This window comes from Sphaerodactylus townsendi, linkage group LG12 (assembly GCF_021028975.2).
Source record: "Sphaerodactylus townsendi isolate TG3544 linkage group LG12, MPM_Stown_v2.3, whole genome shotgun sequence".
Lineage (NCBI taxonomy): Eukaryota > Metazoa > Chordata > Lepidosauria > Squamata > Sphaerodactylidae > Sphaerodactylus > Sphaerodactylus townsendi.
The window spans coordinates 50170038-50193604 of NC_059436.1; the positions used below are offsets into that span (position 1 = coordinate 50170038).

The 23567-nt window shown below is 47.4% G+C and overlaps 1 protein-coding gene across 3 annotated transcripts in view; it reads right to left on the reverse strand.

Annotated features, from left to right (window-relative positions):
- Nucleotides 1-23567, reverse strand: part of COQ4 (coenzyme Q4) — a 35292-nt gene that overhangs the window by 8425 nt on the left and 3300 nt on the right. For all 3 annotated transcript variants that reach the window (XM_048513019.1, XM_048513021.1, XM_048513020.1), the window contains exons 2-6: nucleotides 23451-23539; nucleotides 21483-21653; nucleotides 15159-15255; nucleotides 12588-12690; nucleotides 8582-8711 (exon numbers count right to left, since the gene is read on the reverse strand). In XM_048513019.1, the coding sequence (XP_048368976.1) occupies nucleotides 8582-8711; nucleotides 12588-12690; nucleotides 15159-15255; nucleotides 21483-21653; nucleotides 23451-23532 (583 nt within the window). In that variant the 5' untranslated portion in view covers nucleotides 23533-23539. The remainder of the gene's footprint in view (nucleotides 1-8581; nucleotides 8712-12587; nucleotides 12691-15158; nucleotides 15256-21482; nucleotides 21654-23450; nucleotides 23540-23567) is intronic.

Below are 23567 nucleotides of genomic sequence, written 5' to 3' on the forward strand. Positions count from 1 at the left end.
AGGCTTGGCAGGAGCGTGCAGCCCGCTGCAGTTTCAGCCAGGATTTCAAACAATATGGATGAAGAGATAAAGGGCCTTCCTTTCCATCTCTGACACTCTAGCCCGAAGCAGTCGGTTGCACAACAGCCACCCTGTCCTCCAAACCCCATATTTCCCATACATCAAAGGCAATCCGGGCACCTCCTCCTCTACCAGTTCAACCACCCGGCGACTCTGGGCAAGTCTTCCCTCCATTGTGAAAATAGGTGAAAGGGCGCAGCGAACCAAGGGAACTCTGCTGTCCCAGTTGCAAATGCCGTGGAGCAGCAGTGGCGTAGTGGTTAAGAGCAGGTGTACTCTGATCTGGAGGAACCGGGTTTGATTCCCTGCTCTGCCGCTTGAAGAAGAAGAGGAGTTTGGATTTATATCCCCCCTTTCTCTCCTGTAGGAGACTCAAAGGGGCTTACAATCTCCATGCCCTTCCCCCCCCCCCACAACAAACACCCTGTGAGGTAGGTGGGGCTGAGAGAGCTCCGAGAACATCTGGAGAGCCGCAGGTTGTAGACTCCTGCTCTGAGCACTATGGAGAGGAGATGAAGAAGAAGAAGAGGAGTTTGGATTTATATCCCCCCTTTCTCTCCTGTAGGAGACTCAAAGGGGCTTACAAACTCTTTTTCTTTATCCCCCCCCCCACAACAAACACCCTGTGAGGTGGGTGGGGCTGAGAGAGCTCCGAGAAGCTGTGACTAGCCCAAGGTCACCCAGCTGGCATGTGTGGGAGTGTACAGGCTAATCTGAATTCCCCAGATAAGCCTCCACAGCTCAGGCGGCAGAGCGGGGAATCAAACCCGGTTCCTCCAGATTAGATACACGAGCTCTTAACCTCCTACGCCACCGCTGCTCCTTGAGCTGTGGAGGCTTATCTGGGGAATTCAGATCAGCCTGTGCACTCCCACAAACACCAGCTGGGTGACCGTGGGCTAGTCACAGTTCTTCTGAGCTCTCTCAGCCTCACTTACCTCACAGGGTGTTTGTTGTGAGGGGGGAAGGGAAAGGAATTTGTAAGTCCCTTCGAGTCTCCTTGCAGGAGAGAAAGGGGGGATATAAATCCAACTCTTCTTCTCTTCTTCTACTTGTGTTCATGCCTGTTAAAGAGGATTAAGTATAATAATCTTGCCTTCCGAACCAGGCTCAGGGACTAGAGCTCCGTATCGAGCGTGTGGGAATGCGCTACCAAACACAAAACTATTTATTTATTTGATTTTATAGGCCTCCTTTCCCCACACGGGCTCAGGGTGGCAGAGGGGGTTCCCTGCCCACAGCAGGGCACCACCGCCATCCCCCCTCTGCCCCAGAGTGCGCTGGGCACTGGGCACACGTGGGGGGGGGGCAGAAAATCGCCTCCATGACCTCCCCTCGCGCCCTCCCCCTTACCTCATCATCATCAACCTTTTATTGGCATGAGTTTAAAATACAACAGAGAGGTTGAGAAGAATCAAGTTAAAATAAGTAGGACCAGACATTTCCAGCAGTTAAAACCAATTCCAAAGCCTTTATTGGCATTATAAACTACAGAGTTAGTAGAAAAGTAGAAAAGAGGCATTTATCTACTAACTGAGACATTAAAACATTAAAATGCATTAAAACATTAAATACATTAAATACATTAAAACAATGTTAAACGTTCACAACCACGCCTTGTAAACCGCACACATATAAATTAATTAACCATTACTACTATGTAGACAATGATTGCGCCTGACCAAATAGTGCCTCAAAAAACTTGCAACATTCTCACATACAAGATCACAGGACCCATTGAGTAGAAAGTTCATCACAGATGGTAACCTGACAGCGTTTGAGCTCTCTACCAATGGACAGATGTACATGGAGCGTATAGATCGTATATTGGACACTCCAATAGTACATGTTGAACCGTCTCAACAACGGCCATGTTACATTGACATAACCTGTTCTCATATGGAGTGTTATTATACCTGCCAAGAGTCATAGCGTTAGGTAGAGCATTAAAACGAGCCAAAATGTACACTCTGCGTTGTTTGGGGTTGCACAGAATGTACAGATAGTTGGAACAGTAATCTGATCGGACAATTCCCAAGGCCTGTGGGAGCAGCTTTTCCTCCTGCAAACATTCTCAGTCTCTCTCTCTCAACTAAAACAGATTTAATTTCATTATGAATTCTGATGGCAGACATAGTTTGGAACTGGTCAGCTGTTAAGCCCATGTTGTTAAGTTTCTTATCTATGTCAGCCAACCATTTCACAGATGTAGATTCTGATAAGAGTTGATGTATAAAACTATTGGGTCTGGGCTCAAAATGAATTTGGGTCCAGTACTTAAGTACTCTTGTCCATGCCATCAGTTCCATACTATTTTGTCCAGTTTCTCTGCATAGGGTGTCATATGGGACACACCTTTGGGCCCCTAAAGTTCTTCGCCAAAGTATCCCTGTACTGACTCATAAGGTTATTTAAGTTCGTGGAACCATATTGCGGCTCCATATAATAGTTGAGGGATTATTTTTGCATTGAAGTTTTTCAGCGCAGCGGGACAAATTGGTGTCCTTTAGAGTAGAAAAAATCCCGGAGAATCGCTGCAGCATTCAACCCTAAGCTTTGTTCTCTGCTTGTTTTGCTGTGAGGGACCCAAGATAGGTTGTTACTGAATAGGAGCCCTAGATATCTCAACTGAATTACTTGCTCTAGGACATGGTTGTTCAGTTTCCAGCTACATTTACACCTAGATTTTGCAAAGATCATGACTTTGGACTTGTCATAGTTAAGCCGTCAGCTTATTTACATGACAGTATTCTGCACTGCAGTTTAGTAGGCGCTTTTAAGCCTACTTGGGAATATGACAAGAGAACAGCGTCGTCTGCATAAAGCAGGGTGGATATATGCAGCTTAACCTAAGCCGTGCATGGATGGCCATCAATTTTAGTTAAGGTTGCAGGGAAGTCATTGAGAAATAGGCAAAATAGACTGGGTGCCAGTGGGAAACCTTGTTTAACCCCTTTGTTAACCATAATTGATTCTGTTAACGTGCCATCTCTTGAAGTTCTTATTTGGCAAGTTGTATTCGTGTGGAACGCTTTTAATTAGCGCTAAAAGTCTCTGTTCCATGTTTAGGGTTTTAATTTATGCCATAAAAGTTCCCTATCTACCTAATCAAAGGCACCCTTCAAATCCAGAAAAGCAGCATAAAGCTTGCTTTTTTCTTGTGCCTAATGATTTGCTTGCAAGATGTTGGAGAATTAGACAGTGATCTAGAATAGAGTTACCTGCCCGAAACCCGATTTGTTCTGGGCCGAAAGAAGCTGATGTTTGTCTGTCCAGCTCTTTAATTTTTTCAGTAGATAGTTAGCATAAAATTTGCCTACGATAGATAAAAGGATAATCGGCCTATAATTAGAGGGACACGGGGGTCTCCTTTTTTATAGAGGGGTACAATGATCGCCTTTAACCAGTCCTTGGGAATCATTAAAGATTTGTTGATATATGTAAATAATGAGGCAAGCACTGGAGCCCACCAGTCTGGGTCAGTTTTTAACATCTCTGCTACAATGATATCAGGGCCAGCTGCTTTCCCAGACTTTAGTTGGTGAATTAATTCAATAACCTCTCGCCTGTTAACTGGGGCCCATTCAGGCAAAACCTCGGCTGGGCTCATGCTAGAGCTTCGGTCAATCTCTTGGTCGGAGTAAAAAATTCCAGAGTAGTGTTTCTGCCATAATGAAGGAGTGATGTCGCAGCTATTGGGAGATTTTGACACATGCCCCTATTTGTCAATCGCCCGAATTTGTTGTTGCTATTGGATAGTGCTGCATAGAGTAGTTACGCCCAGTTTCGCCTTATTGTCTCTTGACGCTTTATGTGGATGTGGTTGCATAGAGTCTGTTTGAGACTAAACAATTCAGGAGGCGGGAATTTGGCCTTGGAGGCCCTAAATCTATTGTATGTGATCCGAATCTGTTGATTCAAATATTTGCACTCAGCGTCAAACCAGTCTCTGCCTTTGAGATTTCCCTTCCCTCTTTGTTCCCCTAAAAGGGACACCAAATATGAAACAAGTTTTTCATAATTTCCTATACTGCTGCTAACATTTTCTGCAATAACTACTGAGGAGCCTAGAAACTTGCAGGTGGTGTTGCTTAGTGCTTCCTTGGTTTTATTGCATGTTTGGGTTGACCATCTTATTATGGGAGTTGTGTTAATTGCCTTATAGTTTGAAATTTTGGCAGTAGAGGTCTCTGCGAGGGAGAGGATGAGTGGAAGGTGATCGCTAATCATAGAATCCCCTATCCTAAAGGCTTGGAGAATGGCTAACAAGTGTGGAGACACGAGTATATAGTCTATTACGCTGCACCCATGGGAAGAGATGAAAGTAAATTCGGCCTGCATTTGGAAACTTAGTCAGTCCGGTTTAGCCAGATTTTGTTGTGTAGGAGGGCCAATTTGGCTAAATGGAGCCCATTTGAGTTGGGAATTTAGATCCATAGATCTCCTTGCGATATGGTGTAAAGTGTAGCTGAAGGAGTTCTTGATCTATATCTTCTTGGGAACATAATTGGATGGGATCGCTTCCCTACCCTGGATGCGTTAAAATCCCCGCCACTACTAATCTCTGACTGAAAAGGGATGCTTTGGCTTCTAAGTCACTTCCTATAAAATTTTGGACAGTCTTCTCCAATCACTGTCATTAGCTACCTGCACCCATTTCTTGGGGGGAAGTATACATTTACTAGGATAAAAGCTTTTGTTATTGTACAGTATTTTGATCGCTTGTGCACGAATTCGGTTCCAATACACATCAAGTTCGGTTGAGGCAATTCCTTGAGATATAAATGTTGCCAAGCCTCCTGATGGTCTGCCTCTCTTCTTTAAAGTTGAAGCATGAAGTGTAAATGATTTGTAACCATGAATGTTAATTGTGGAGGTCATCCAGCATAGTCTCCTGTAATAGAATCGATATGGAAATTGGGTGAGAGTAGTGGGTAAATTCGAGTTCAGTGTCTTATTTTGCCCACTCAGCAATGCGTGTTCCAGGAGATGGTCCTCAAGGCCAGTTAGTGGCCGGGGCATTTGGGGGTAGGTAGCTCAGTCTGTAGAGTTCAACTTCCCAATTTCTTCATCCAATATGGTGTACCACGCATCCGCTTTCGGAGTTGCTACAGTTGTTTAAAAAAGATGTTCTCGCTTTCGGAAGAGAGAGGGTTCGGGAGTTATATTTCCCATGCTAGCTCCCCTGATACAGATTGCAAGAATTGTCCTCTTGGTGTTTGAGTCCATAGCAACGCCATTGTGTGGTGGAATATTGGATGCTGCTTTTGTTGAATTAAAGGTAAATCTTTATCTTTGTTGAGAGCCTGCAGTGGAACCTCAGGTAGCTCCCTTGTCCTTCTTGGATACCCCTCAGAACTTCCAAATTCGGATAATTGCTTCAGTTATAGTCCAGGGTTTTCCCGGCTTTAGTTGTGCTTTCTGTAGGTGATGGTGGTGGCACTTCCTCACCTGCTGTGCAGTTTTGTAGGGAGTCGGTCCAACTGAGTTCAAGTAGTTCGTGGTGCTCCATGGATTTGCGGCTGTTATTTTGGGTCCAATGAAGGATATACAGCCTCCATGTGGGTTTTGGGTCCACTCTCCCACCTCATAATGCTTCACATTTTTTTTTTGAGAGGGGCTTTGACAGTTGTTGTTGCTTTTTTTTGGATTTAGAGCGTTTCATGCAAGGGAGCTGCACGGCTAATGTCGCTGGAGTTAATGTGCAGCCTAGAACTGGGGTGTCAATGGTCAATTAGTTCTCATCCAGAGATCCAGGCCACCCCTGTCCTGGTGATGATGTCTTCTTTGGACTTTCTTTTTTTTCTTTGTTGTCTGGCATTTAATATCCCCTGTGGTGATAGGGTTGATTTCATCTCCCCATTCGGGCCCTCTGTTCCCTGTTTCTGGGGTAGTGAGCTGTTGATCAGAGAGAAAGTTGTAGTGATACTAATTGATTCCAGTCTTTCACTAAAACCTTGAATTGGGAGAGATTCTAAGTTTTGGTACTATATTCTTAGATTCCCTTCCAATCGAAAGCTTTGTTGCATCACTGGAGTCTCTTAAACATTCTTACCAGTCAAGGATATCATATTTTTTCTGCAAGTGCTCTTTAATTTGGAGCAGTCTATTAGAGTCTTGCTTTGTGTAAACGTGAGAGCAAGCTTTCCTTCTGTAATGACCCACCTTTTGGGAGTGACTCCAAATTTAGAAAGATGTAAGCCTCCAGGTTTTTACATTGCAACAGAGAGCTTTAGGTGGACTGTCTGATTGAATAATGAGACTGTGCCCCAACGGTTTGCATTCAAACTGGAGTCTCCAATATACAGGGCTATTTGCTCCTCTTTGCAGTACTAAGGACTGTGAGTTGTGCCAAAAAAAGGGCAGCTTGATTTCTTTGGTCCTTAAAATAGGTGTTGAGTTTACTTCCTCATTGACAGAAGTTGCATACTAGAATTGCTCCATTGTTTGACTGAGCTCATAGTCCAAGAATTCCAATTTCTAGTCTCCTACTGCTTGTTAAAGCTATCTAAAAGGAGTTCCAGGGTTTTAGGAAATTAAAAATAGCTTGGCTGGAGATAAGATCAGACAGTAAAGCGTCTGGCTTGGTAGTGTTTTTGACTCTGCTCCGCATGGAACGGGGAGGGAATGACTCATTTAAACGATTGTCTTCTCTATGCTGTTGCAATTTCCTTCATAAAACAGCGAACCTAATATTTCCATGAACCAAGTTTCGGGATTATAGGTCTATTCTCTTGCAAATAGTTGGCTATTTTGCTTTGTTTTCTTTTTCTTTACTCTGCCCACAATTGCGTTGGAGAGAAGAAAAGTCGCACGTTTCCTATTCCCCATGCCGTTTTCAAGCTCTACCGTTACAGCAGAGATTTACAACGGTGATTTACAACTGAGAGCAGCTCATTAGCCGTTAGCACCGCGTATTCAAAGCCCCCTTACAGCTTGCAGGAATTCAGAGCTTTTGCAGGGTAGTTACAGCAGTTACAACAGCTTAAAATTTTCTTAATGGCGTAGTGGGAGGGCTAATATAGATAAGATATTAAAGAAAAACTTGCGGAGGAGCTGGAAAGCGTGCATCCACTTCGCCTGCCGGAACCGGAAGCCGCAGGAATTTGTGCCGGCGCCAGGAATTTGGAAACGTCTAGGGATCTCTGAGGAGACTGATCGCAAAGCAGACAGAAAGATTTGACCTTGTCTGATGAGTAGGCAAAGTTCTCAGTATATGGGTCTATATATTGTCTTCTAGATGAAGCATATAGTTCGCAATCTAGGAGGAAGTGCTCGATTGTTTCGATGGCTTTTTGTGAGCAGGGACACGTTCTTTGTTGGTATGGGATCTGGAGGAATCTGCAGCTCAGGACTGCTGAGGGTAGGGCGTTCAGTCGGGCTAGCATTAAGGTAACGCTTCGAAGGTAAATGCTGAAGATATATCGTAGGAAATACCTTGGTAGCTCGCTTTACTGAACTCCCCCTTACCTTAGTCTCCTTTTGTTTCCAGGCTGAAAAACGGTCTTCTGTCTTCATTTCAGGCTGAAATGAATACTAATGAGAACTACATACACCCCCAAGCGAAGGACCTTGAGAGCCCCAAAGGTCTCCTGGGTAGTGGATTCCCACAAACTTTCCGGCTGAATTTGAACAGGCTTTTTCAGCCTGAAACTAAAGCCTGAAGCTAACTCTGGGACATTTCCAGGCTGAAAGCGGTCTGTTCCATTCCAGGCGAAATGGAGTTCCCTATATTGAACTACACATTCCCCAAGGAGACCTTGAGAGCCCAAAGCTCTCCTGGGTAGTGTAGCGTTCCCACTGCCAGAGCTTTTTTTTGCCCACCTCCCAACAGGCCAAGCCAGCCTGAAACTAAGCCTGAAGCTAACTACTAAGGTTTGTTTCAGGCTGAAAAGCGGTCTGTTCCATTCAGGCTGAAATGGGCCCTTGTGAGAACTACACCCCCAAGGAGACCTTGAGAGCCCCAAAGTCTCCTGGGTAGTGTAGTTCCCACCCAGGCTTTTTTTCAGCCTGAACTGAACAGGCCGCTTTTCAGCCTGAAACTAAGCCTGAAGCTAACTACTAAGGTTTGTTTCAGGCTGAAAAGCGGTCTGTTCCATTCAGGCTGAAATGGGCCCTTGTGGGAACTACACCACCAAAGAGACCTTGAGAGCCCCAAGGTCTCCTGGGTAGTATAGTTCCCACCCAGGCTTTTTTTCAGCCTGAACTGAACAGGCCGCTTTTTAGCCTGAAACTAAGCCTGAAACTAAGAACTAAGGTAAGCGTGGGGGGAAGGCAGGGCAGGGCAGGAGTGGGGCACATGGGGGGGTGGGGCGGGGGCAGAAAACGCAGAGTCCGCCCAGAGCGCAGTTTGGCCCAGCTACGCAGCAAGAGACACACAGGTTCACAAAGCCCTCTCACAGATCCGTCTCGGAAGTCTCACCAGGCGCCTCACCCTGCCTAGGGATGGGCAGCAGAACAGAAAGGGTGACGATGCCACTCCAGCTTCACGTAAATTCAGTCTCAAGCATTCCAGACTCACCTAACATGTTGGTGGGCATGCCAAGGAGCGTGTGCATCAGATCGTGGACTTCCCGGTACCGCTGGACCACGTAGGCCAATTCCTCATCATCTACAAACTTGGTGGGCATCCTGGTGTCCGGGGAAACCCTCTGCCGATCAGAACAAAGGCAGGCTTCGCCTATTAATTCATTTAATTAATGCTCTCCCCAACAGGGAGCAACAGCGGCACATATTGTTTATCCTGACAACAACCCTGTGGGGTAGGTTAGGCCAGTGATGGCAAACCTTTTCGAGACCGAGTGCCCAAATCGCAACCCAAATTGCAACCCAAATCGCAACCCAAAACCCACTACGCAGCAGTGGCGTAGTGGTTAAGAGCAGGTGTACTCTAATCTGGAGGAACCGGGTTTGATTCCCCGCTCTGCCACTTGATTCCCGGCTCTGCCACTTTGATTCCCCGCTCTGCCACTTTGATTCCCCGCTCTGCCACTTGTTGGATTCCCCCTCGGGCCTGCCACTTTGATCTCCCCGGGCTCTGCCTACACTTTGACTCGGGGCTTCCTGCCACTCTGATTCCCCGCTCTGCCACTTTGATTCCTCGGCTCTGCCACTCTTGATTCCCTCGGGCCTGCCACACTTTGATTCCCTCGGCTCTGCCACTCTTTGATTCCCCGGCCCTGCCACTTCTTGATTCCCTGCCTCGTCCCCTGCTTACTTTGATTCCCCGGCTCCCCTGCCACTCTTGACCTTTCCCGGCTCTGCCACTTTGATTCCCCACTCTGCCACTTTGATTCCCGGCTCTGCCACTTTGATTCCCCACTCTGCCACTTTGATTCCCCGCTCTGCCACTTTGATTCCCCACTCTGCCACTTTGATTCCCCGCTCTGCCACTTTGATTCCCCACTCTGCCACTTTGATTCCCCACTCTGCCACTTTGATTCCCCGCTCTGCCACTTTGATTCCCCGCTCTGCCACTTGATTCCCGGCTCTGCCACTTTGATTCCCCACTCTGCCACTTTGATTCCCCGCTCTGCCACTTGATTCCCGGCTCTGCCACTTTGATTCCCCACTCTGCCACTTTGATTCCCCACTCTGCCACTTTGATTCCCCGCTCTGCCACTTTGATTCCCCGCTCTGCCACTTTGATTCCCCGCTCTGCCACTTTGATTCCCCGCTCTGCCACTTGATTCCCGGCTCTGCCACTTTGATTCCCCGCTCTGCCACTTTGATTCCCCGCTCTGCCACTTTGATTCCCCACTCTGCCACTTTGATTCCCCGCTCTGCCACTTTGATTCCCCGCTCTGCCACTTTGATTCCCCGCTCTGCCACTTTGATTCCCGGCTCTGCCACTTTGATTCCCGGCTCTGCCACTTTGATTCCCCGCTCTGCCACTTTGATTCCCCGCTCTGCCACTTGATTCCCGGCTCTGCCACTTTGATTCCCCGCTCTGCCACTTGATTCCCCGCTCTGCCACTTTGATTCCCCGCTCTGCCACTTGATTCCCCGCTCTGCCACTTTGATTCCCCGCTCTGCCACTTGATTCCCGGCTCTGCCACTTTGATTCCCCGCTCTGCCACTTTGATTCCCCGCTCTGCCACTTGATTCCCCGCTCTGCCACTTTGATTCCCCGCTCTGCCACTTTGATTCCCCGCTCTGCCACTTTGATTCCCCGCTCTGCCACTTTGATTCCCCGCTCTGCCACTTTGATTCCCCGCTCTGCCACTTTGATTCCCCACTCTGCCACTTTGATTCCCCGCTCTGCCACTTGAGCTGCAGAGACTTATCTGGGAAATTCAGATTAGCCTGTGCACTCCCAACACACGCCAGCTGGGTGACCTTGGGCTAGTCACAGCTTCTCGGAGCTCTCTCAGCCCCACCCACCTCACAGGGTATTTGTTGTGAGGGGGGAAGGGGAAGGAGATTGTAAGCCCCTTTGAGTCTCCTTACAGGAGAGAAAGGGGGGATATAAATCCAAACTCTTCCTCCTCTTCTTCTTATTTATTGCAAAGTGCCAACATGGCAATTTAACCTGAATACTGAGGTTTTAGTTTAGAAAAAACGGTTTGCTCCAAGGCGCGCGTTACTCCCGAGAAGGCTTGGTGAAGCAACCGTGCAACGCTTTGAATGGGTGAATCACGACCCTAGGAGGGTTTACTCAGAAGCAAGGCCAGCCTAGATGTGTGTGTAGGGGTGTGTGTGTGATTTTCCTCACCCCCTACATGACGAACTCTGTGTGCATGTGCCCACAGAGAGGGCTCTGAGTGCCACCTCTGGCACGCGTGCCGTAGGTTCGCCACCACTGGCTTAGGCTGAGAGAGTGACACGAGGCCAACGTCACTGAGCTCCCGGGGTTCAACAGGGATTTGAACTTGGGTTTCCCCAATCCTAGTCCAACATTCAACCACTTTGAAATGCTGGCTTGCATTCATTTATACCTGCACAGACTTTGAAGAAGAAGAGTTGGATTTATATCCCCCCCTTTCTCTCCTGTAAGGAGACTCAAAGGGGCTTACAATCTCCTTTCCCTTCCCCCCTCACAACAAACACCCTGTGAGGTAGGTGGGGCTGACGGAGCTCCGAAGAACTGTGACTAGCCCAAGGGCACCCAGTTGGCATGTGTTGGAGTGCATGTACGCCTCTACAGCTCAAGCAGCAGAGCGGGGAATCAAACCCGGTTCCTCCAGATTAGAGTACACCTGCTCTTAACCACTACGCCACTGCTGCTCTTTGCACAACTTTGCAGTTATTTTATTATTATTATTATTATTTATTCAATTTCTACACCGCCCGATCCCCAAAGGGCTCCGGGCGGTGAACAACATAATATATAAACAATAAGCAGGAGCAAATCCGGTAAAATACAAACATAGGCTCCGTCAATAAAACATCTTAAAATACATAAAAACAGCGGCTAACAATTAGCAATTTATGCATTTATTAGGAATTAGCATTTATGGTCGGAATTTGCCATTAAATAGATGTTGCAAATATTTCAAAAGTTGCTACGACACTGGAAACCTTGCTCCAAGGTAACTTGTGGCAGTTTTCAGCAAATTGCATCCAGAAGTTTGAGGCTACAGGAAGACACTTTGTAAGCACACATTCTTCCAGATGACCACTGAAGACCTACACCAGGAGTTTGCAATCTGTGGCTCTCCAGATGTTCATGGACTACAAATCCCATCAGCCCCTGCCAGCACGGCCAATTGGCCATGCTGGCAGGGGCTAATGGGATTTGTAGTCCATGAACATCCGAAGAGCCACAGGTTGCAGACCCCTGCCCTAGAGAAGATGGATGCTTTGGAGGGTGGACTCTGTGGATCCTGAAGACCCTGAACTCCCAAGCTCCACCTCCAAATCTCCAGGAGTCCCTCAGCCTAGATCTGGCAACTCTTCCCTTCCACATGCCCTGACAGTGGTGGGAGGGTCTGGCAACCTTTATTCAGTTCCATAAGGACTAGTACAACCTAGTACTAGTACAACAGAGAGCACCATCTTCCATAAGGACTAGTACAACACAGAGCACCATCTTCCATCCTCTGATAGATCTTGCACCTGCAATCCTGGTCTTGAAGAAATCGTCCATCATGTTCTATTATATTGCCCTTTATATGCTGCAGAGCGGGAAAGACGACTTAATCCTCTCTTAGCTGATCTAGGCAACACTACAGATGCTGTCAAAACTTTGTTCTTGTTAGACAGCAACTCAACTGTTACCATTGAACAAACTGCTAGATTCTTGTGTGTTGTCATCACTGAACGTTCCCAAATGCTTAGCAGACTCAATCCCAATTCAGTGGCTTAATATTCCAGCTCTCATGGTGCTTGTTTTTTTTTTTTTTAATTTACCAGCCAATTTTAATTTCCATTGTATAATTTATATATATGCCATAAAAGGTTTCTAAATCTAAATCATAACGACTAGAAGTTTGTTATTAGGTTTTTTAAAAAGTAAAAACAGAGTCCTAAAATTACGCAGGGAAAAAAATCATTCTCAGAAATCCCACCCAATGCCTTTGACGTACATTGTCATCCAAAAAGCGAACATATTCCCGGCCAAATGTCCCCTCTGGAAGCGCCCGAAGCCCAGTGATATCCAGCGTGGAAAGACGTATCCGAGGGCGCTCTCTGTGAAGCAAGAAGAGCGTGACTAACTTGCACCATAAAATCAAGGAGGAGGAGATGTCAGAAACCAAAGACTGAAACAGACGCCCATTTGAAGGAAGATGGCAACATTTACGAAGTTTGAAAGTACTCAGCGCAATGAAAATAAGCCTTCCGTGGATTTCAGTGGTCCCTCACTACATGCTTCGATCCCTGCTGCCAAAAAAAAATGAGGCAGAAAGGCTAGATAACGTCCATTTCAGTTTTCTGCAATATATCTACTACTATGGATAGCTGGCACACAACTCTTGCATAAACATTTCTCAACACATTTCGGCAAAACCATATGACACACTATTTCTTTTGTTTCTGTTGTGAAACTCTTGCTTCTTCAGGACTGACTTGTATTTTGCACTCTAGCAACACTTGTCCAAGTTCAAAGAGATGATAACCGTGCTAGACAATCCCCACGTGATCAAATTCTAAACTAGTAAGGTCCAAATTATATCCCACTAGAGAACTGATAGGAAGAAGAAGAACAAGAACAAGAAGTAGAACAAGAAGAAGAACAAGAAGAAGAACAAGAAGAAGAACAAGAAGAACAAGAAGAGGAGGAGGAGTTGGATTTATATCCCCCCTTTCTCTCTTGTAAGAAGACTCAAAGGGATATACAAACTCCTTTCCCTCCCCCACTCACAACAAACACCCTTTGAGGTAAGTGGGGCTGAGAGAGCTCAGAAGAACTGTGACTAGCCCAAGGTCACCCAGCTGGCTTGTGTGGGAGTGCACAGGCTAATCTGAATTCCCCAGATAAGCCTCCACAGCTCAGGCGGCAGAGCGGGGAATCAAACTCGGTTCCTCCAGATTAGAATGCACCTGCTCTTAACCACTACGCCACTGCTGCTCCTAAGGGGCTGTGAAAATTAAAAGTGATTTTTAATTTAATCCAAGAGCACAAGGTAGCTACTCACAGCGGAGGCTGATCGCTGCGTCTCGGCCATGCGTTCTCAAAGGACAGATTAATCTGGCCCCATCTCTGCATTGGGTAAGACTGGATCAGTCTTTCAGAACACAGAGACAGAACAGAAGGTACACCTGCTCTCAGAGCAGGCTGCCCATTGTGCCTCTGCAAGAGTTACTGCTTCTCGATGAGAACAGAGGAGGGTAGGTTCCTCTGAAAGTGGCCAATTCTTCTCCACCACAAAAAAACACAGATCTTTTGGACTGGAACAGTGATGCACCTTGGCAAAGTAGCTTGAGACATTTCTCTGCAGTATAATACTAATTTGAAGGAGGAAAATTCCAAAGGAAAAAAAATGCCAACATTGAACAGAATTATCCTATAGCAGTGATGGCGAACCTTTGGCACTCCAGATGTTATGGACTACAATTCCCATCAGCCCCTGCCTGCATGGCCAATTGACCATGCTGGCAGGGGCTGATATCTCTGGAGTATAAGAATTCCTGCAATCCTATAGAGAGTGGCCGGCAACTACCCTCTCGTCCGACACAGGCCAAAAGATTAAAAGCAACAAAAACACACTGGAGGTGAAAGGACTTCATTGACTTCACCCTGAATGCTATATTTGCAAACCATGCAGAATGGGTTAGTATCATTACATTTATATTGTACACGGCAGGTTGTTGAGTTCAAGAGGGCTCACGCTAGAGGCAACATTTGAGCTGGCAGATTCCTGATTCACAATTCGGACTGTACCCTAAACCAAGATCCAGGGTTAAAGGATGCTTAATTCAATGTATTGTCGAAGGCTTTCACGGCCGGAATCACTGGGGTGCTGTGTGGTTTCCGGGCTGTATGGCCGTGTTCTAGCAGCATTCTCTCCTGACGTTTCGCCTGCATCTGTGGCTGGCATCTTCAGAGGATCCTCTGAAGATGCCAGCCACAGATGCAGGCGAAACGTCAGGAGAGAATGCTGCTAGAACACGGCCATACAGCCCGGAAACCACACAGCACCCTGATGCTGAATTCCTTTTCCAACAGAATTATTACTGAACATGTATTATTACTGAATAAGGTATATTTAGCTGTTATATGAAATATTTTATTATTAGATCATGCTCAACGTCTGCAGCTCTCGGAAATGCAGAAGACTTCCCTTCTTCTCCCCACAACAGAAACCTTTGTGAAATAGGTGGGGCTGAGGGAGTTCTGAGAGAACTGTGACTAGCCCAAGGTCACCCAGCAGGCTTCATGTGGAGGAGTAGGGAAACAAACCTGGCTCACCCGAGTCCACCTGCTCTTAACCACTACGCTTGGCTTAACAGCATCGGTATAAGAAAAAAAATTAATTCAAAAAAGTAGCCATCTTGTCAGCTTTTAATCTATTAAAAGGCTAATTTAAGTTAAGCCCATTGAGGACGTTCACATGGGTGACCTTGCTGTGAACAGATGCCGTGCCCCCAAAATAGCACAGACTGCTGTAACAGTATCTCTCCCTGGCTACGGGCTAAGAAAAACACAGTAAACATACTGTAGTATTTGATGTCCCTCGGGGTCATTCCTCATCCTTTCCCGGAGCTTCTGCAGAGCAAGGGAGCCTGTTGTCTCCCCCAGAACGGCCACCATATCTACAAAAAAGAAAGAAAAGAGGGGAGCCGAAGAGAGAGAAGAGAGTGAATAAGAATAATGCTCATATAAGCAGGGTTCAACCAATATATCAGTGGTGGGATCCAAAAATTTTAGTAACAGGTTCCCATGGTGGTGGGATTCAAACTGTGGCGTAGTGCCAATGGGGCTGGGCGTGGCATGACGGGGGCAGGGCGGGGCATGTCGGGGGCGGGGCATTCCTGGGAGGGGCTGTGGCAAGGACGCAGCCTCTGCGCCGGTCCTTGGGCGGGAAACGAATGCACGCAGGCACAGGCTGCCATGCACGCCGGTGCACCTCCTGCTAGACTGCTTCAAGTTCCGTGCGTAACTGAGGCAAAAATCACGTGGCAAAATCACCCATTAGTAACCCCCTCTCGGCACACACAAATCATTAGTAACCTACTCTTGGGAACCTGTGAGAACCTGCTGGATCCCACCTCTGGGTGTGTGGCTTAGATCATGCTCAGCTACCAGTGGCTCTTTGGGTCCAGTACTGACCAGAACATTTTGTTGGTAATTCTATCTGGTGTATAGATACCTTTGCATTATAAGCAGAATGTACTGAGGCAAAACACATGCTTACCCATGGGTGTGTGCGCTGGCAAAGAAAGAATCTCAGAGCCAATTCGTAGTTTCCAACTAATAAGAGGAGTCTTTATTAGTTAACTCTATTCTGGATAGAAAAGGGGAGAGTTGAATTCTCTATTCTCATCTACCTAGCTGGATGGCGAGAGATTATTGTCTGCACCTCTCTGCACACGCGGTGCAAGATGGATGGCATGTGCGAGAATGGTGGAGAGAGGAGACGCAGGAAGGAAGGAAGTTCCCTAAGAGTTGCAATCTACACATCAAGGGGATAGTGGCAGAGTGGCAGAGAAAAGGTGCCAGTGTCTTGACCAGTGGTGGGATCCAAAAATTTTAGTAACAGGTTCCCATGGTGGTACACTTCAAACTGTGGCGTAGCGCCAATGGGGCTGGGCGGGGCACGACGGGGGCGTGTCCCAGGCATTCCTGGGGTGGGGCATTCCTGGGCGGGGCTGTGGCAAGGACGCAGCCGCTGCGCCGGCCTTGGGCGGGAAACGAATGCATGCCGGCGCAGGCCGCCACGCACGCCGGTGCACCTCCTGCTAGACTGCTTCAAGTTCTGCGCGCTACTGCTGAGAGGAGGGGCAAAAATCACAGGGCAAAATCCCCAATTAGTAACCCCCTCTCGGCACACACAAATAATTAGTAACCTACTCTCGGGAACCTGTGAGAACCTGCTGGATCCCACCTCTGGTCTTGACCCCTCTAGCAGGGGCATAGGGGTAGCAAACGGCACCTGGGGCAAAATGGCATCCAAAATCAGACTGTTGGTCTGTCTTGCTTGGCACCAGCTAACTCCAACTGGCAGAGTCTGGGGTACAGAAAGGATCTCTGAATAGCAAGTCTTGCTACTCTGAGATCTTTTTATTCAGCAGTTCCCTCTGGGGGGCAGTGGGATTAACTGGGGGGCACTGGGGTGCTGGAGGTGACCCCCTTCAATTGTTCACTTGTTTACAATTTATTTATTTATTTAGTTATAATCGATTTTGTATACCGCCCCTCCCCCGAAGGGCTCTGGGCGGTGAACAACACAATAAAACAAACCATTACATTAAAACCCCATTAAAACAGCAGATTAAACAAGATTACATTGGCGTCCAGCATAGAACTTCATAAACTCACCCAGGGAAGAAACAAAACAAGGGAGCGGAGGGCCCCATAAATATTAAGGGGCCCAGAGTGTAAAGGGGTGAAGGGGCGCTATGGAACCATGTTGGCAAATCTGGTAGAAATTTATCAGATCCTCCCCCCCCCCTCATTTTGAAAAGCTGGTATCCCTGGGCCAAGTTCATCAGTTTTGTGGAATAAATTCAACTTAAAAAGTTTCAATTGGGTTTTGAATAGATGTGTAATGAATTGATACTGCTTTTGATTTAATTGCTATTCTCTTCCTTAGTGAGTCATGCAAGCTACTATTTTGAATGCTCCTTTTTATAGGGTAGGGTGGGGGGAGCACTGAGGGTGAGTTTATGGAATCAAGGGGGCGGCAGCCAGAAAATGTTTGGGAACCACTGTTTTAACTGCCGTTTTCAGGCAGTAAACCGCGGATCTTCTGTGAACAAGCACGAGCCAAAATCCATCTCAGGTAGAACTCTGACCGGCGGCAGCACTCCAGAAAATGCAATTAAAAATACTAACGGCAACTAAAAATAGCTGAAAGTGGAGGGAGAGAAGGAGATCCAGCAGAAGGCCTGGAGGAAAAAACTGGGACGGGGGGGGGGGGGGGGCACCTAAAACCTCGACAAGGTTGGCGCCAAATGAACTGCTATTGGGAGGGAGCTCCAGACTTTGGTGCTCTCCTGCCTTATTTCTTTCTAGCTCTAAAGGAGGGGACCGCAGAGCACAACCACTGAAGTCGGTCTCAGCTGATAGCCGGCTCCTGGGGAGACCTGGACTCCGAACTGTGCCTGCGGGTTCTTCAGAACTGGCAAAACTGGTCATCGTAAGTTCTGCCAGCTTTGCAATCTCATGGCTTGTGTGTTGTGCCGGTTGGCACTTCTCGACGGTAACCTAATCTGAGTTAGATCGGAGCACGGAGGAGCGCAGCTAGTTTGGTGCCATTTTGTGAAAGCAGAGATTGCCCCAGAGTGGCCCCCTATGTCTAAACGTCGCAGGCAAATAATGATAGCAACTGGCAGGTTCTCATTTGAGGAACCTCACCTGCTGTTCTTGATTTTCTCACTGCGGTGGTCCCAATATGTTTCCCAGGAACCAGAGGTGGGATCCAGCAGGTTCTCACCAGTTCCTGAGAGTGGGTTACTAATTATTTGTGTGTGCCGAGAGGGGGTTACGAATCGGGTCTGCTTTTCTGTTAGAAATGCCATTAGGTCCAAAAATCATAAAGTCCTGTTGTTTCCTATGTGGCTGGTTGGTGAAGGTAGAAAACGGGATAATTCTCACTGTTGGGCTGTTTTAGAAACATGTTTTAGAAATATGGTAAATTTCCTTGTTTAAGGAAAGTCTCCTTCTTTGGATTTCTAGAAACAAAATTAAATATTTGAAAGTATGAAGTATTTGACAGGCAGTCAATTAGAGGAGAAGTGGTTGTTTCTGTTGGCAGTAGACGATAGGACTTGCTATAATGAGTTTAAATTATGGACAGAAAGATCCCAGCTGGAAATTAGGAACTTTTTTTTTACAGTAAGAGTTTTTTACAGTAACAGAGAAATTATTAATGCCCCGCCCCCGGAATGCCCGGCCATGCCCCCGTCATGCCCCGCTCAGCCCCATTGGCGCTACACCACTGTTTGAATCCCACCACCATGGGAACCTGTTACTAAAATTTTTGGATCCCACCACTGCCAGGAACCCTCGGGGAATACTAATACATGGGCTGGGAAGCTGCCATTCCAGACACCACCCCTCGTTGCACATGCAATTCACAGGTCACTTCACACAAACAGCAGCCAGGTTCATAGTTGCAGCCATTTTAAAAAATGCAAGCGGACCAGTGGCGTAGCGCCCATGGGACAGGGGGAATGATGCCCCAAGTGGAGCCGCAGCGGGGGCGCGCAGTTTTCCCTCGCTCTGCCTCTGAAGTGGACACAAATAGCTGGTGGCTTTTTAGAGTTGCAAAGAGACAGTGGGAATGGCCACCTGTTCCCCATAACCTTTTGCTCTGGGCACAAACTAATCCAGGGGTGTCGAACTCACGCCCCTCCAGATGTTATGGACTACAGTTCCCATCATCTCCTGCCAGCATCGTGCTCATGTTCATAACATCTGTAGTTCATAACATCTGGAGGGGCGTGAGTTTGACAGCTACGAACTAATCCAAGGATTCTGCAAAGATTGTGTTAAGAAGAAGAAGAGTTTGGATTTGTACCCCCCTTTCTCTCCTGTAAGGAGACTCAAGGTGGCTTATAAGTTCCTTTCCCTTCCTATCCCCACAACAGACACCTTGTGAGGCAGGTGGGGCTGAGAGAGTTCTGAAGAACTGTATCTGGCCCAAGGTCACCCAGCAGAAATGCAGGAGTGCGGAAACACATCTGGTTCACCAGATAAGCCTCTGCCACTCAGGCGGAGAAGTGGGGGATCAAACCCGGTTCTCCAGATTAGGATCCACCTGCTGTCAAGCACTGCACTGCGCTGGCTCCTTGTCCAGGCCATCACATAGTTCAGACGGGGATTCCACTGGCCTCCTTAGCAGAAGCATCTTTCCCTCTTCCCCACTCTTTGCCGAGGAAGGGAGCCACAGAGCCCTCAAGTCCTCTTTCCTGCTTTGCCACTCTATCAGATAATGTGAAATTAATACACAGGGATTGTGCCATACAATGTGATATTCGTCACTTGCCGAGATGAGTTTCAAAATGCTCGTACAAAATGCAGCAGCCAGGCTCCTCTCTGGGGCAACATCTAGGGACCAGATTACGCCGGTCCTATACCAACTGCACTGGCTGCCAATCGAGTACCGGGTCATGTTTAAAGTTTTGGTATTGACCTTCAAAGCCATTCGCGGCCTTGGCCCTGCTTATCTGAGGGACCGTCTCTCCCTATACCGCCCTTCTAGGCCCCTCCGCTCGTCGGAGGCGGACCTACTGGTGATCCCTGGCCCCAAGGCGATCCGGCTGGCCTCTACAAGGGCCAGGGCTTTTACGACTCTGGCCCCTACCTGGTGGAACAGGCTTCCGGGTGAGATCAGGGCCCTGCGGGACTTACAGAGTTTCCGCAGGGCCTGTAAAACGGACCTGTTCCGCCAGGCGTTTGTTCCAGCCGGGATGATGTCAACTCCGCCATAAGAACATCTGGCCTCCCGTGGGCACATAAAGGGGGAGGGAGGGGTTGTTTAGTATTTTATAGTATAGTACAGCCATCTGTAGTTTAGTATTTTATATATTATTTTATTGTAAATTATGTATTGGTGTTTTAAATTGTTTTAATGTTGATGGACACCGCCCTGAGCCTTTGGGGAGGGCGGTATACAAATATAAATAATAAATAAATAAATAAAAGCGATTAGAGACATTTAAAGATGGCTCGTCACTGATGGGTTTATCAATGGTGTTTAGATACACTGGCACCTGAACACGGAGCCTCCACATTCTGAAACAGTGTACCTGTGAATACCTGCTGCTGGGAGGCAAACCACAGCAGAGGGACTGCTGCCTTTATGCCCCTCTGGTGAATTTTCTGGAGACATTTGGGGAGCCCGACTCTGTGGAGTTCCTGGGCCTTTAGCCCGATTCAGTAAGAAGATTCTAACAGCCTTCTAAGCAACCAGGGGTCTGCAACCTGCGGCTCTCCAGATGTTCATGGACTACAATTCCCATCAGCCCCTGCCAGCAGGTTGCAGACCCTTGTGAGGAACTATATTCCCATCAGTCCCAGCTGCAGGTTGCAGACCCCTGTAAGCAACTATATAAAGTCACAATCTTTCTGCATCTCCTAACCATGAGACCTCAATGGAGCCCCTCTGTTCAGAGGCAGTACACCAGAGGCGGGATCCAGCAGGTTCTCACCAGTTCCCGAGAATGGATTACTAATTATTTGTGTGTGCCGAGAGGGGGTTACTAATTCGGTCCGCTTTTCTGTTAGAAATTCCATTAGGTCCAAAAATCATAAAGTCCTGTTGTTTCCCATGTGGCTGGTTAGCGAAGGTAGAAAACGGGATAATTCTCACTGTTGGGCTGTTTTAAAAACATGTTTTAGAAATATGGTAAAGTTCCTTGTTTAAGGAAAGTATCCTCCTTTTGATTTCTAGAAACAAAATTCAGTATTTGAAAGTATGAAGTATTTGACAGGCAGTCAATTAGAGGAGAAGTGGTTGTTTCTGTTGGCAGTAGACGATAGGACTTGCTATAATGAGTTTAAATTATGGACAGGAAGATACCAGCTGGAAATTAGGAACTTTTTTTTTACAGTAAGAGTTTTTTACAGTCACAGAGAAATTATTAATGCCCCGCCCCCGGAATGCCCGGCCACGCCCCCGTCGTGCCCCGCCCAGCCCCATTGGCGCTACGCCACTGTTTGAATCCCACCACCATGGGAACCTGTTACTAAAATTTTTGGATCCCACCACTGCAGTACACCTGTGCATGCTAGGGCTCTTCTGACTTTCATAACGGACGCTAATCAAATGAGGATGCCACAGTTTCCACTGAGTTTCCATGAAGGACCAGCTCACCATGCCGGTAAGGATCGTAGAGAGCCATAAACGCGGAGCCGACGGTCAGCAGCGCTTTCTGCAGAGGGCTGGTGGGGATGTGGCCGGGATACAGCGGGTAAGACGCTTCCTCTCCCACGGGGGTTTCAGTAGCCGAAGCTTGGCCGGTGTGGCACCGCTGGCATCTCCGGCCTGAGGAAAAACCACCCGGAGGGCAAAAGGTTAGCAGCACCGATCAAGAGAATGTTGGGGTTCCAAAGGAAATTCTTTTGCACTCTTCCCCGATGTCAGCGGTGGCTAACCTATGGCACTCCAGATGCTCATGGTCCAATTGGCCATGCTGGCAGGGGCTGATGGGAATTGTAGTCCATGAACATCTGGAGTGCCATAGGTTCGCCACCACGGCCCAATGTCATGGGTGATAACATCAAGGGAGGAACAATTACTGTGTTTCACCACTATAACTTTAACAACAGCCGTGCAATATGTACAGAGGGAAAAATCAATGTTGTCTCCCCATTTGTATTTAGTGTCCCCCCTCTCCCCCGCCCCCCCCCATGCTAGTCCTGGCTATGAACTTTGGGCTGTGCCCCACTGATAGCTATCCATCCACCTTAGGGCTAAACATCTGCCTACAGCCTGGGAGGCTTATATGGATCTGACTCTGCCAAAACTTGCTTGATGAGGGGCGGGGCGGTATCGAAATGTAATGAAATAAAAAAATGAAGCATCCTACTTAGCATTCAGTTTTGAATACTAATTGCTATTTTCCAGGTCCTTTGTAACAATGCCAGTTCATTTTAATCCTTTTAGGTCTTCGCCGCCTCTCACTTCTGGATACCTCCATGGGCCATGGAGGTATCTTCATCCACAGAGGTCAGTGAGGCACCTGTGGCTCTCAGTCCTGCCACTTAAAATTCACAACAGCCCATAAGAACATAAGAACATAAGAACTAGCCTGCTGGATCAGACCAGAGTCCATCTAGTCCAGCATTCTGCTCCTCGCAGTGGCCCACCAGGTGCCTTTGGGAGCTCATGTGCAGGACGTGAAAGCAAGGGTCTTCTGCTGCTGCTGCTCCCGAGCACCTGGTCTGTTAAGGCATTTGCAATCTGAGATCAAGGAGGATCAAGATTGGGAGCCAGAGATCGACTTCTCCTCCATAAATCTGTCCAAGCCCCTTTGAAAGCTATCCAGGTTAGTGGCCATCACCACCTCCTGTGGCAGCATATTCCAAACACCAATCACACGTTGCGTGAAGAAGTGTTTTCTTTTATTAGTCCTAATTCTTCCCCCCAGCATCTTCAATGAATTCCCCCCGGTTCTAGTATTGTCAGAAAGAGAGAAAAATTTCTGTCCACCATTTCTACCCCATGCATAATTTTATAGATCTCTCTCAATCATATCCCCTCAGACGTCTCCTCTCCAAACTAAAGAGTCCCAAACACTGCAGCCTCTCCTCATAAGGAAGGTGCTCCAATCCTTCAATCATCCTCATTGCCCTTCTCTGCACTTTTTCTATCTCCTCAATATCCTTTTTGAGATGGAGCGACCAGAACTAAACACAGGACTCCAAGTGCTGATGCGCAGACCATGTGCTTTATATAAGGGCATGACAATCCTTGCAGTTTTATTCTCAACTTCTTTCCTAATTATCCCCAGCATAGAGTTTGCCTTTTTCACAGCTGCCATGCATTGAGTTGACATTCCCATGGAACTATCAACTAAGACGCCTAAATCCCTTTCCTGGTCTGTGACTGATAGCACTGACCCCTGTAGCATGTATGTGAAGTTTGGATTTTTTGCCCCTATGTGCATCACTTTACATTTTGCTACATTGAACTGCATTTGCCCTGTGAGGTAGGGCTGAGAAATGTAACCTACTATAGCCAGTAGGGGCAAAAACAAGGAGGCTGGATGGGGGGAGCATAGAGAAAGAAACTTTTAAAAATACATTAATGAGGGCAGAGGAGAGAAACGAAGAAACTTGCCTGCGACCCAACAGGAACCGACAACTTTTCTGGAGTTTATTGTCCAAAGCAGGAATTTCGGAGACCTCAGCCAGAACACCATCGTGTTTCTAAAACCAAGAAATCAGATGGACTGAG